This window comes from Solanum verrucosum, unplaced genomic scaffold, assembly GCF_900185275.1.
Source record: "Solanum verrucosum unplaced genomic scaffold, falcon-dt-bn FXZP01000108.1, whole genome shotgun sequence".
Classification (NCBI taxonomy): domain Eukaryota; kingdom Viridiplantae; phylum Streptophyta; class Magnoliopsida; order Solanales; family Solanaceae; genus Solanum; species Solanum verrucosum.
In genome coordinates, this window is record NW_026020274.1 from 3,397,793 (window position 1) to 3,411,024 (window position 13,232).

Here is a 13,232-nt window from a genome sequence, read left to right on the forward strand (position 1 = left end):
CCATATTGGTTAATTTTTTTTTTGATGTGCCGTTTTAGTTTTTTTAAAGAAAAAAGTTGCCCTTTTGGCTCCGGTCTCTAGAACAAGTTCCTCTCTTTGTAAATTTTGGAACTTGATCCTAAGCTGCTCTAATTTCCTCTTATTCTAACACATATATATATATATATATATACTATAATGACATTTGGTTGATTTTGTCAAATCTTTCATGATTGTGACAAACAATGCAAAAAGGACATGATAGAGATCGTCAAACACAAAGAAACAAATTCAAAAAGAAAACAAGAGAAAGAAACCAAAGATAGATGAAGAAAACAAGAGAAAACCAAAGATAGATGAAGAAAACAAGAGAAAACCAAAGATAAAGAGTGCCAACACAGATTAAAAAAAAAGGGGTTGAAATAAGATTTTTTGACCACGCACAAATTGAATAGAATAAAATTACTTTTTCATATTTTTAAGTGTAAAAATAAAGATCTCTTATAAATTTTTTTTCTGTAAATAACCTACAAGTCCAATTCTCCCTCAAAATTGCCCTATTTTAGTAAACTTAATGGTGTATTTGGTTTAAAAAATATTTTTCAATATTTGGTCGATGAGTAAAACCTATATTTTCAAGTTAAATACATATTAAAGATTATTAATATTAATATTTATAAATCAGAGAGTGTTTTGATGAACATTTTGAGTGATACAAAGTAATAATAATGTATATGCAAACGTTAGAGAAAATAATATGAAGTTAGAAGTTAAAGATAGTTATAATTACTCAAAGAAGGAAAAATGATTCCGGCAAATAAGTAAGAAATAATTTTCTCCTTTTAAATGAAAATATTTTTTAGTAATCAAACAGCAAGAAAATATTTGTTTTTTCATGAAAATTAATTTTAGTCGTACCAAATATATCCAAGAAGAAAAACACCAACATTTGTTTTTTTTTTTTAAAAAAATTTGGAAAAAAGTCAGCTGAGAAGAAGAAGAAACCAATATTATATCAACATTATTCAAAGACAAAAGACACGTTAAAATCCTCCGCGTAAAGTCAAAGGAAAAGAGTGATTTAGACATGTTTGACTATATATAAAATATTGATTAATTTTTTATTTTATTTAAAAATTAAAATTTAGTTATGAAAATTTTATATTTTAACTTAGAAGTTGTATTTCATAGTTTTCCAACTCATTTTTCACTTTTCTTAAAATTGTATTTAAATACATTCAAACATGGTCATTATTTTAAATATTCTTTACAAAAATATAATTAAACACAATTTTATCTTTAATTTCAATTTTACAAATATTTAAAATCTATGATCAAATTGCTTACTTATTCACTATTCATTTGTTCAAAAACTAAATAAACTAAATATTAGAAAATACTCTTTATGAAAACAAGCTATAAAAGTGACTTATCAAAATAATTAGAGTGTAGTGACAATTTAATTTTACATCTCTAGGATATGACTTAGGCTCAAGTCTTAATTTTACCTTTCTAAAAATACAAACAATCTAACACTTCCGTAATACTTGAGTAGTCAAAAAGTTCATTCCTGAGTACAACGCTTTTAGTATGATATTTTTCAGTATTAAAAATTTGAACGCAATATCTCAGATCAAGGGTGAATTTCTTAAATGATTTAAAGACCAATTCTTTATTAAAAGTGGCCAAAACATGTCAATGATATTATTGAAGTTAGTAAGGACATGACCTCCCATTATCACAATAGAGAATCCAAATCCATCCAAAAAAAGAAAAAAAGAAATTCAAACGGAAAAGAAACGAAAGAATCACAATTTTTCTACCATTTTTACCCTTTGAATACAATCATAAGCAACTCTTTATATTTTCTTTTTCTTGTCCAAATATTATTTTCGCTTTAAAAAGTGATTACTTTTCTATTAATTTCAAATAATAGCTAAATTTTTAACAAGCGATTCAAATACTAGTTGACAAGTAATATTTTCACTTAATAACAAAAGTTTCTATTAATTTTTTTTTTTATATATAATAATTAAAAAAATGGTTTCAAATTTTTAGCGATAAATAACAAAAAGTAGTCGATGAAGGAACACCAAACTCATATCGTTTATGCTTTTGTAGAATTTCTTTCTTTGATGTTTTCAACTAAAAAATGACAAGTAATATGTTTTCCTTCAATTGTTTTCACAAACATCCATATCATTCCTCTCTACCAAACACGGCAACCAAAAAAAAGAGTTTCTTACTTTCATCTTACCTTTAATAATCTCTAAAAATAGTTTAAACCAACACTTATTTTGAAATAAAGAAAATATTATTTTTCTATTCAACTTGTATATGTTAAGCCTACCGTCAATGTTTATCCTGAGTGAAAATCAAACTCTTCATGAGATTCATAACTGTATTGAAAGGTATGGTTGAATCTCTTTCATCAGTATTTCTTTTAATATACTTCTTCTAGTTCATATTAAGTGAATTATTGAGTGTTTTTTATAGTTCAAAATAAATGAAATTTTCAAAATTCAAAAAAATAGTTGAGACATTTTTCTTTATTTATCCTTCCTTTTAACGAAGCTCTTAACCACATTATATTTTATAGGAAAATAATTTGAGAATAATAAAAAAATAAAAATAAAGAATAAAGAATTTTAAGTTTTTGTCTTGAACATTTTTTATTCATTCTTGATCCTCTCTCCTGAAGTGGAAGTAGTCAAATTGGAATTGAAGACCTTCAGGGGAAATTGCCGGCAATATGGAGCACGCCACGTGTCCTTTTTGGTTTTCGTGGTTATAAATTAAGGTGGATAAAATAAGTTAATTTCAAAATTAAACTTTGTAACTGAAAATTGTATGCACGTTTGAAGAATTAAAGCATTTAAGTAGTTTTTTAAGTTAAATTATTTTTGAAGTGAAGTTAAAAAATGTATATGAGAATTGAAATTATGTGCAAGTATGTATTTAAATTTTTCCATTTTAAAATAAGTGGCGTTTTCAGTTTGGTATATCCTTTTAGAAATTGCTCATCTATCTATATATAATAGGAGAAGAAAAAAGTGTCACATGTTAGCACCACAAAAATTTAACAATTTTAAAATTCAAAAAATAATTTTATTTTAAAAAAAAAATCTGTATCTAAAATTAACCAAAACAAATTTATATTAACTTTTATGCTTCAAATTTAAAATTTACAGTTTCTAAAATTAATTAAAGATGTATTTAAATTTGAAATTAACGTGCAAACAAAAAACTGGATCGCCACTTGGTATTAATTACCTTTTTAAAATTTGCTCATTCCTATAAAAATAAAGGATGCCTTTTACTAACTTACCCCTAATCAAAGAAAATTAATTAATAATCCTTGATTATGTAAACAAGGGTAATTTCAGAAGAATAAGATCAATTCCTTTTTTAAATCGTAAAACAACATTTATTTTAAAAAAATTAAAAAATTAATATACCACTTATTTTGAAACGGAGGAAGTATCGATTTAGGTAATTACTTTTATGTAAATCTAATATTTTACTTAATAATGCTTGTTCTCTAATTTTAAAAAGGAATGGAACTATTTGTAACATTAAAAAAAGATGTCAGAGAAATAAACACCCTAATCAGAGATCTTGAATTCGAGCTTCGATATGAAGAAAATTATGTTAAAAGTGCTACCATAGAATGAACCCTATGTTGTGCAGTTCAAAGTTAGTCGGACTCTATCGTAGACTCTAAACTAAAACAATAAGGAAAGACAAAAAAAAACAACAACAAATTTTCTACATTAAAATATGTTAGGCAATGAGTTGCAACCGTACCAGCAGCATAATTTGTCTCAGTCAGCACCTGATTTCCAACATAAAAAGATATAGTTTAGTATAATGCTATATTTACTCACCACCAAATTTTAGTTCATATATCATATTCGGACAGGCCGAAGCACTTTGAGAGTTGTGAAATGACAAACATACCCTCTGTTCTTACCCATATTGTCTTCTGTTTGTCCTAATCAGCCAGCTGCAACTGCAGAAAACCTTCAAGATCCATTTATTCTTCTTGTTTAACTAATTTTCCAGCTATAATAAGCTGTTTAGCTTCATGGGGTTTCTTCAAAATCTTGATTTTACTTCTTGATTTAGAGATAAAGATTGTTTTTTTCTTTCTTTTTCTGTATTTGGGTGTTTTAATAGGGTTCTTGGTGTTCATACTGATGGTGAAAAAGTTAAAGTTCAGTTCTTGTGGCCATATGAGGTCAGATTTGGTTAAAGATTTGAACTTTGGCAAGATGAAACATTGTCACACTTGGGTTTTTCATTCTTTTAATGGGGTTCTTGTGATTGGACCCTTATTGTTGTTGTTTCTTGTGGCAATAGGGTCTGGTTATTTCTACAATACATATTCTTTTCCAGAACCAATTGTTCATGAGAATGAAAATAGAACAAGTAACTTGAGTGGTAAATGTAATTTTTTTGATGGAAATTGGATGCCTGATGAAAGTTATCCTTTGTACAATGCATCAGAATGTCCTTTTGCTGAACAAGGTTTTAGTTGTTTAGCTAATGGGAGGGAGGATAAAGAGTATCTTAAGTGGAGGTGGAAACCTAGGAATTGTGAAATTCCAAGGTTTGATGTTCATGAAATCTTGGAAAAGTTAAGGGGGAAAAGGATTGTCTTTGTTGGTGATTCATTAAGTAGAACTCAATGGGAGTCTATGATATGCATATTGATGACTGGTGTTGAGGACAAAAAAAGTGTATATGAAGTCAAAGGAAGAAAGATCACTAGACAGATTAGGCATTTACAAGTTCGATTTAGTTCGTTTAATTTTACAGTTGAGTTTTATAGGTCAATTTTCCTTGTACAGCCTGGTGCGCCACCAAAACGTTCACCAAAGAGGATCAAGAAAGCACTAATGCTTGATAAGATGGATGATATAAGCAAAGAATGGATTCAATCTGATATACTAATCTTTAATACCGGTCATTGGTGGACTCCCACGAAGCTTTTTGAACTGTAAGTGATTCATGATGAATTCCTTGTTCTTGAAGATGTCAATTCTTATCTAGTTTGAAACTATTTGCTTTTGATGTTATGCCCTTTCTTACCATGGTAGTTTTCTTCGTACGATATATTACAACTCTATTGTGATAGAACTTTAGCTTGGAAACTTTTGTCATTTGTATATTTCTGATTATGTAAAATGCTCTTGAAAAGGTAAAATAAATGAAGTTGTTACTGATCATCAAATAATTATAGCACAAGCCCTCAATCTATTTCATTATAATTGATATAAGCTATAAGTTTAGGAGACTTGTAGATTCGTCGCAGTTGTGATCTGTAGTATTTAAATGGACACTATGAAATGTTGAGAGTTTTCTTAAGAAGAATCTGAGATCCGCAAAAAAACAGTTGGTGAGATTGGCACTGTCCTTGCCGAATCCTCATCATATGAGACAAGAGAGTCTTACATCACCCAAGTCACTGTCTTTATATGATAAGATATGATTTCCCCCTTTCCATGTAAAATCTCTACTTCACAAAATTAGAGAATCTGTTTGTTCTAGATCACAGTAGAGACTTTATGTTAGAGTCCCGCATTGGTTGGGGAATAGACTTATGGTTTGGTTATATGGGACTTCGGCAGTCCTCTCCTCATAAGCTAACTTTAGGGGTTGAGTTAGGCATGAGTGTCATATCTTTACATGGTATTAGAGCTAAGTTCATCCCTTCTTGGACTCCCGGTCCACGCTTCAGTTGGGCTTGGGCGTAAAGGGGGCATTAGAGTGGGTTAGAGTCCCACCTTGGTTGGGAAATGGATTGGTGGTTTGCTTATATGGACTTGGGTATTCCTAGGCTCCCCTCATGAGCTAGCTTTTGAGGTTGAGTTAGTCCTAGTTGTCATATCTTTTTCAGTTCTCAAATTTTCATTGTTCTGGTATACTCTGCTCATGCATGATTGTTCGTGTGTGTGTGATATACGAGTTTCTGTTGGACAGCATGATATGCAAGAAATTGAACTGCTTTTCCTCTTACTCATCTAATATCCTAAGACCACTACTTTTGCAGTAAAATTATTTGAGCTTTTTATGTTTTGTATGCTGGTAAAAGCTTTATGGCAAAGTTACTTTACCAATTTGTCCAGAGAACTCTTCTGACATGCTTCTTCAGACAGGGGCTGGTACTTCCAGATTGATGGAAAGATGAAACTCGGAATGACGATAAATGGCGCCTTCAAGCAAGCCTTAGCTACTTGGAAATCTTGGGTTGAAAAGAAGGTCAACACTGATAGGACACGTGTATTCTTTCGGACTTTCGAAGCTACTCATTGGAGGTGTGCTTAATTTTCTGATATAACCTGCTCGTCTCCATTGATTTTGCTATTACTTCCATTGAAAATTTAAAATTTATGTCTGGGCTTTCAATTGAACGATCGATTCATTAGACAGTTGGATATAGTTTTTTTTTTTTGTTCTGTGAAGATCTCATGAGCTGTGATCTTAATATTAAAATCTATTCCACAGTAAAAGCTATTTTTTCTCCACATATATATCTTTTCTAAATTTGATGAGTGTCTACTTATGCTTGAATCAGTGACGAATCCCGTGATATATGCAATGTGACACGACTGCCTTGGTCGGAAACCAACGGAAAGGATGAGAATCTGTTTTCAGACATGATTATTGACACTCTGAGAAATGTATCCAACCCCGTGACATTACTGCATGTCACTCCGATGGGGGCATACCGGAGCGATGCACATGTTGGTACTTGGAGTGATAATCCATTAGTGCCTGATTGCAGCCATTACTGCTTACCTGGTGTGCCTGATATGTGGAATGAACTGCTTTTCACCTTCCTGTTCTCGGATCAGCAATATCAGATATATTAGCTTCACGGATATACAAGTACGTTTCCTATTCTTTGTCTTCCCTTACTCATTCAGTATTTCTGAGAACATCTGTTAGATAATGTGTTTGGGCTTGAACCTGTCATCCTCTGTTCCATAGTCTGATTTCAGCATTTGTATACATTTTTTTGTGCAGGTCTTATTCGACTTGTTTAACCATTAACACAAATACATCGTCGTTTTTGTCTTGAACTTTCCAAGGATATCGTCTCGTTGCAAATTTCCAATGATTTCATGTTGATGCTGTCAATGCATGCTGCATTATAACCTGTCTTGATACAGACAACATATACCTTTTTCTTATTATTAGTATAGTCCACTATGTGAATAGTGATGATTCATATAGCCGATCTCAACGTGGTTGAGGTTTAGTTGTAGTAGTATTAGTTGTTGTTAATCATGTCGTGGGTCTGGAGAGCTTGTACTCGTGCAATTTATTAGGAATACAAAATATTTGAATTGTCTTCAAGTGAACAATTTGATCTGTCAAATGTAGGGCTGCGCGTTCGGTCAGTTCGATTTGGTTTGGTGAAAATGTTAAACCAAACCAGAATAAATTTGGTTCAGTTCGGTTTTCACATTTTCGGTTCGGTTTCGATTTTGCCAAATTTAATAAACATTAAAACAATGATACACAAATTTTCAATCCCAACTTGACAAGACAAATTAATAATAAATTGACGATGAACCTGTGGCCTGTGGGTTGACATTGTACGTCGTCCCGTCGACGAGAGGCTTCATGTTTGGGTTTTCAATTTTCAGATTTGGGACACAATAGTTCACACACGAGACGAGAAACTCCTTAAATTATGACTTATCATTGGACCATTTGGAAATTGGGTTGGGCATAATTTTCAATTGGGCCACATTTGAACCTTTCAATTGGGCATGTGTAGTGTAAATTGTACATTGTAAGTATAGTGCAATTTAATTTCGGTTTAACCGAATTAAAATAATTAAAAATAAAAAATCAAACTGAATAACCGAAATTCTAGAATTAATAACCTAAACCGACCAAACAAACAGAAACTGAATTAAAAAATAAATCAATTCAGTCGGTTTTTTCGGTTTGAACCATAATATGCCCAGCCCCATCTTTGGGGCATTCGAATTTTTTTCCTAGAAAGACTATATGAGGACCTACGTAATGAGTTAAGGAAGCTATACATATAGTCCCGCTGTTTTTTTCACGCATATTTTCTCATTTACGAGCAAAATTTTAGGAATTACACGACTTTCACCGATTTCGCGTGTATTAGCCCATGGATCTGATGCCTTTGGAGCACCCTGATTTTTTTTTCTGAAAAAAGTATATGAGGACCTCCGTAATGAGTTGGGAAAACATTACGTATAGTCCCACCGTCTTTTTCGCAAAATTTTTTGCATTTACGAGCCAACTTTTAGAAATTACCGAACTTTCACAGTTTTTTGTGTGTATTAGCCCATGCTTGAGATATGTGTATTTATGTGAAATAATTAAATTAATAAAGTGGTGAAAATATATGCAATGAAGTGGAGTTCTTGTGTAATGATAGAAAATGTATGTTACTTACTAGTTTAGTTAATGCTATTAAGAGAGAAAACAAAGAGCTGCATTGAAGATCACTAACAATGTATAAATTGCATTCCACGAATGCGATTTATGAACAATTTGAAATGTTTTCAGAAAAAAATTATATGAGAACCTCCGTAATGAGTTGGAGAAGTATTATGTATAGTCTCAACATTTTTTTCACGCGTATTTTCTCATTTGCGAGCAATATTTTAAAAACTACCTGACTTTCGCCGATTTCGTGTATATTAGTCATAAATATGGCATCTTTGGGGCACCTGGAAACTTTTACTGAAAAATTATATGAGGACCTTTGTAATGAGTTGGGGAAGTTATACGTATAGTCTCGCCATTTTTTTCACGCATATTTTCTCATTTACGAGTAAAGTTTTAGAAATTACTTGACTTTTGTCGATTTTGTGTGTATTAGCCCATTGATCTGGCGTCTTTAGAGCACTCATAATTTTTTTCTAAAAAAAATATATGAGGACCTGCGTAATGAGTTGGGAAAACATTACATATAGTCCACCATTTTTTTCGCAAAGATTTTATATTTACAAGCCAACTTTTAGAAATTACCCGACTTTCACAGTTTTTGCTTGTATTAACTCATGTTTGAGATATGTGTATTTATGTGAGAATAATTAAATTAATAAAATGGTGAAAATATATGCAATAAAGTGGAGTTCTTGTGTAATGATAGAAAATGTATGTTACTTACTAGTTTAGTTAATGCTATCAAGAGAGAAAACAAAGAGTTGCATTGAAGAACACTAACAATGAATAAAACGCATTTCTCAAATGCAATTTATGAACAATTGTATTTTTTTTTCTGAAAAAACTATATGAGAATCTCCGTAAAGAGTTGGGGAAGCATTACGTATAGTCCCACCATTTTTTCAGCATATTTTCTCATTACGAGCAAAATTTAAGGAATTACCCGACTTTCGTCGATTTCGTGTGTATTAATTAGCCCATGGATCTAGCGCCTTGGGGACACCCATAAATTTTTTCTGAAATGACCTCTATAATGAGTTGGGGATGCATTACGTATTGTCCCACCATTTTTTCACGAATATTATCGCATTTACAACTAACTTTTAGGAATTAGCCGACTTTTACTATTTTTCGTGTGTATTAGCACATGCTTGAGATATGTGTATTTATGTGAGAATAACTAAATTCATAAAGTGGTTAAAATATATGCAATAAAGTGGAGTTCTTGTATAATGATAGAAATTATTTGTTAATTACTATTTAGATAATGTTATTAAGAGAGAAAACAAAGAACTGCATTGAAGATCACTAACGATGAATAAAATGAATTCGACGAGTGCGATTTATGAATAATTTTAATTTTAAAAAAAAAAACTATATACGCATCTCTGTAATAAGTTAGGGAAGCATTACATATACTGTTGACGGTAACACCTCGGAATCGGGAAGGCTAGAAGAGGGGCCAAACAGGCAAGTCACCAGCCCAAAACTGGGCCATGGGACCTTCCACGGATTCCTTGATGGGCCGTGAAGGGGACCACGACCCGTTATGAGGCTCGTGAAAGCTTGCTAGAATTGTCAGCGCCAGCTCCTTCCTACGGAGGCCTAGACGACCCATGGTGAGGTTGACGGGCCGTGGTAGGGGTCGTCAAATGGCCCACTAGGAAGGGGTCCCTCCCCTTGCCACCGGTCAAGGACCACGACGGCCATAACGGCCCGTGGAACCTTTGATGGGCCATGAAGCCATCGTGAGGTACAATCCGTCAGTTTTAAGTCATGGGCTTTTGGGTCTTTTCCTAATTATTTTTATTCAATACCATGTCATTTTACCCTTTACTCAAAACCCTATATAAAGGTTTTAACCCCAAAACTAACCAAATTCAATTCATTCTCTCAAATTCCTAAAAGAAGAACAAGTTCATCCTCTCCAAGTCTCCAATTCCACCATTGAATATAAGCTTGTGGTATTATGGTATGATAGTCTTCATCTATGGAACTCTTTCCTCCATAGAGTTCCTAAATTCCCTAATTTTGAAGTTAGAAATTCCCAATTGAAGCTAGGGTTTTCTTCTACGTCATGGGTTCCTTTTTATATTGATATAATTGATTGTTTTATGAAGTATTATGCATGAATTGAGATAATTCAATGATTTTAAGATGAATCCCCATGAACCCATGTTTAACCCATGTTTTCTAGATTTTGATGATTGAAAGTGGATGTTGAACTATGAAGGGTGAATTATGGAAATATGCATGTTCTTATGAAATTGATGAAATATGATTGAGTAGCTTTGAGAGTAAAGCATAAAGTGTTGTTGTTGATTGATGTGAAAGAGTTTCTCACATAATTACTCAATACATGAATATGAAGGATTCTAAGGTTGAAAGGTCTTCTCAACCTAAAACGAATTAAAGATAAGGAGCTATTCTAATGATGAGGCAAGAGGCGATTACCCATGTCCTCTAATGAAATACAAGAGGCGATTATCCATATCCCCATAGGGTAAGGCAAGATGAGATTACCCATGACACTTAAAGATAAGATGAACATGATCAATGAGTATTTCGTGGGAATTAAACTTAGTACCGAGTGGATAAGTGGCGGTTACATGTGTCCAATAAACTATGGACCAACATAGGTTGTCTAGATAGACATTAGTTAGTAGATCTACATAAGCTAGAAGTTCATGGTTCTTACCTAGGCAAGTGAGAACACCTCTTTTTGGTGTGGAAAGAACATCGGGTTTCATGTTATAGCTCACATGGTCTCTATGTCGGTTAAAGCTAATTTCCCACAATAAGCATAATGATGAACTAAGGTTACTTCAAGAAGTATGTTTACAAGTGTTTAAAATATGAGTTTCACTTGCATTTGACCATGATTATTATGATGTTTTCTAACCTCTTTCTTGTGGTTTTAACTTGGTCTTTGCATGGCATGAAAGATTCTTTTTAGCATGATTTTATATCTTTATGCATTGCTATCATACTTGGTACATTTTTGTACTAACACATACTCTTGCCTATATTTTCCCAAATGTAGGGTCAGACGTTCCAGATTTACATATCCGTGGCTAGGGATTTCTTAGTAGATATTGAAGATTGGTGAGTCCTTATGTTCCGAAGACCAAGCCTTTATTTCATTATGTGTTTACTTTCAGATATTGTACGTGATCTTAGGGTTACGTCCTGGTCACTATTGATGTAGTAGATGGCTATTGAGACTATGTAGATTTCCGTTTTGTTTTATAGAACTCTTTGATATGAATTGTCTTTTAAAATATCTTGATTTTCTACTATCTTGTTTTTGTATGCTAAGTGAATTGTGTAAGGCCTCTCGGGGTCCCATACGCTATGTTACGCCTAGGTGTACTTTGAGTCGTGACATCGACACTTTTTTCATGCATATTTTTTTAATTACGAGCAAAATTTTAGGTATTACCCAATTTTCGCCGATTTCGTGTGTATTAGCCCATGAATCTAGCACATTTGGGGAACTCATAAATTTTTTCTGAAAAATAATATGAGGACTTCCATAATGTGTTGGGGAAGCTATACGTATAGTCCCGCCCTTTTTTTTCATGCATATTTTATCATTTACAAGCAAAAGTTTAGAAATTACCCGACTTTCATCGATTTCATGTGTATTATTTACCCATGGATCTGGCGTCTTTAGGGCACCCAAATTTTTTTCTGAAAAAAGTATATGAGGACCCCCGTAATGAGTTGGGCAAGCACCACGTATACTCACACCATTTTTAACGCCTATTTCTGCATTAAAGTCCCTTGTTTAGGAATTACCCAAATATCTCAATTTTTCGTGTGTATTAGCCCATGGATTTGACGCCTCAGAGCACCCAATTTTTTTGCAGAAAAAACTTTATGAGGACCTCCGTAATGAGTTGGAGAACCATCACGTATACTCATAACATTTATAATGCCAATTTCCGAATTTACAGGACCTTTTTAGGAATTACCTAAGTTCCTCAATTTTTTCGTGTGTATTAGGCCATGTATCTAACGCCTCGGAGCACCCAAAATTTTTCTCTGATAAAACTTAATGAGGACCTTCGTAGAGAGTTGGGAAAACACCACTTATACTCACACCATTTTTAACATCTATTTCCGCATTTAAAGACTTTTGTTTAGGAATTATCCAAATTCCTCGACTTTTCTTGTGTATTATCCCATGGATCTGATGCCTCAAAGCACCCAATTTTTTTTCTAAAACAACTTTATGAGGTCATCCGTAATGAGTTGAGTAACCACCATGTATACTTAAACTTTTTTTAATGTCTGTTTTCGCATTTACAAACCTTTATTTGGAATTACCCAAATCTTTGATTTTTCGTGTGTATTAGCCCATGGTTCTAGTGCCTCAAAGCACCCAAATTTTTTCTCTAAAAACTTTATGAGGTCCTCCATAGTGAGTTGGGAACCATCACGTATACTAACACCATTTTTAACATCTATTTCAGCATTACACACCTTTTTTTTTAGGAATTACCCAAATTTCTTGATTTTTGGTGTGTATAATCCCATGAATCTGGCGTCTCAGAGCGCCTAATTTTTTTTTCTTAAAAAACTTTATGAGGACCTCCGTAATGAATTGAGGAACCACCACATATACTCACATCAATTTTTAACGCCTATTTTCGCATTTACATGCCCTATTTTAGGAATTACTCAAATACCTCAATTTTTCGTGTGTATTAGCCCATTGATCCAGCGCATCGGAGCACCAATTTTTTTTCTAAAAAACTGTATGAGGACCTCTGTAATGAGTTGGGGGACCCCACGTATACTCA

At 32.8% G+C, this 13,232-nt stretch overlaps 1 protein-coding gene across 1 annotated transcript; it reads left to right on the forward strand.

The window, feature by feature from the left end:
* The first annotated feature begins 3,922 nt into the window (after nucleotides 1-3,922).
* LOC125833912 (protein trichome berefringence-like 7) lies at nucleotides 3,923-7,102 on the forward strand. Its single transcript, XM_049513071.1, has 4 exons — nucleotides 3,923-4,981; nucleotides 6,141-6,299; nucleotides 6,560-6,873; nucleotides 7,012-7,102. The coding sequence occupies exons 1-3, from the start codon at nucleotides 4,179-4,181 to the stop codon at nucleotides 6,855-6,857; spliced, it is 1,260 nt and encodes a 419-aa protein (XP_049369028.1). The 5' UTR covers nucleotides 3,923-4,178; the 3' UTR covers nucleotides 6,858-6,873; nucleotides 7,012-7,102.
* Nucleotides 7,103-13,232: the final 6,130 nt, after the last annotated feature.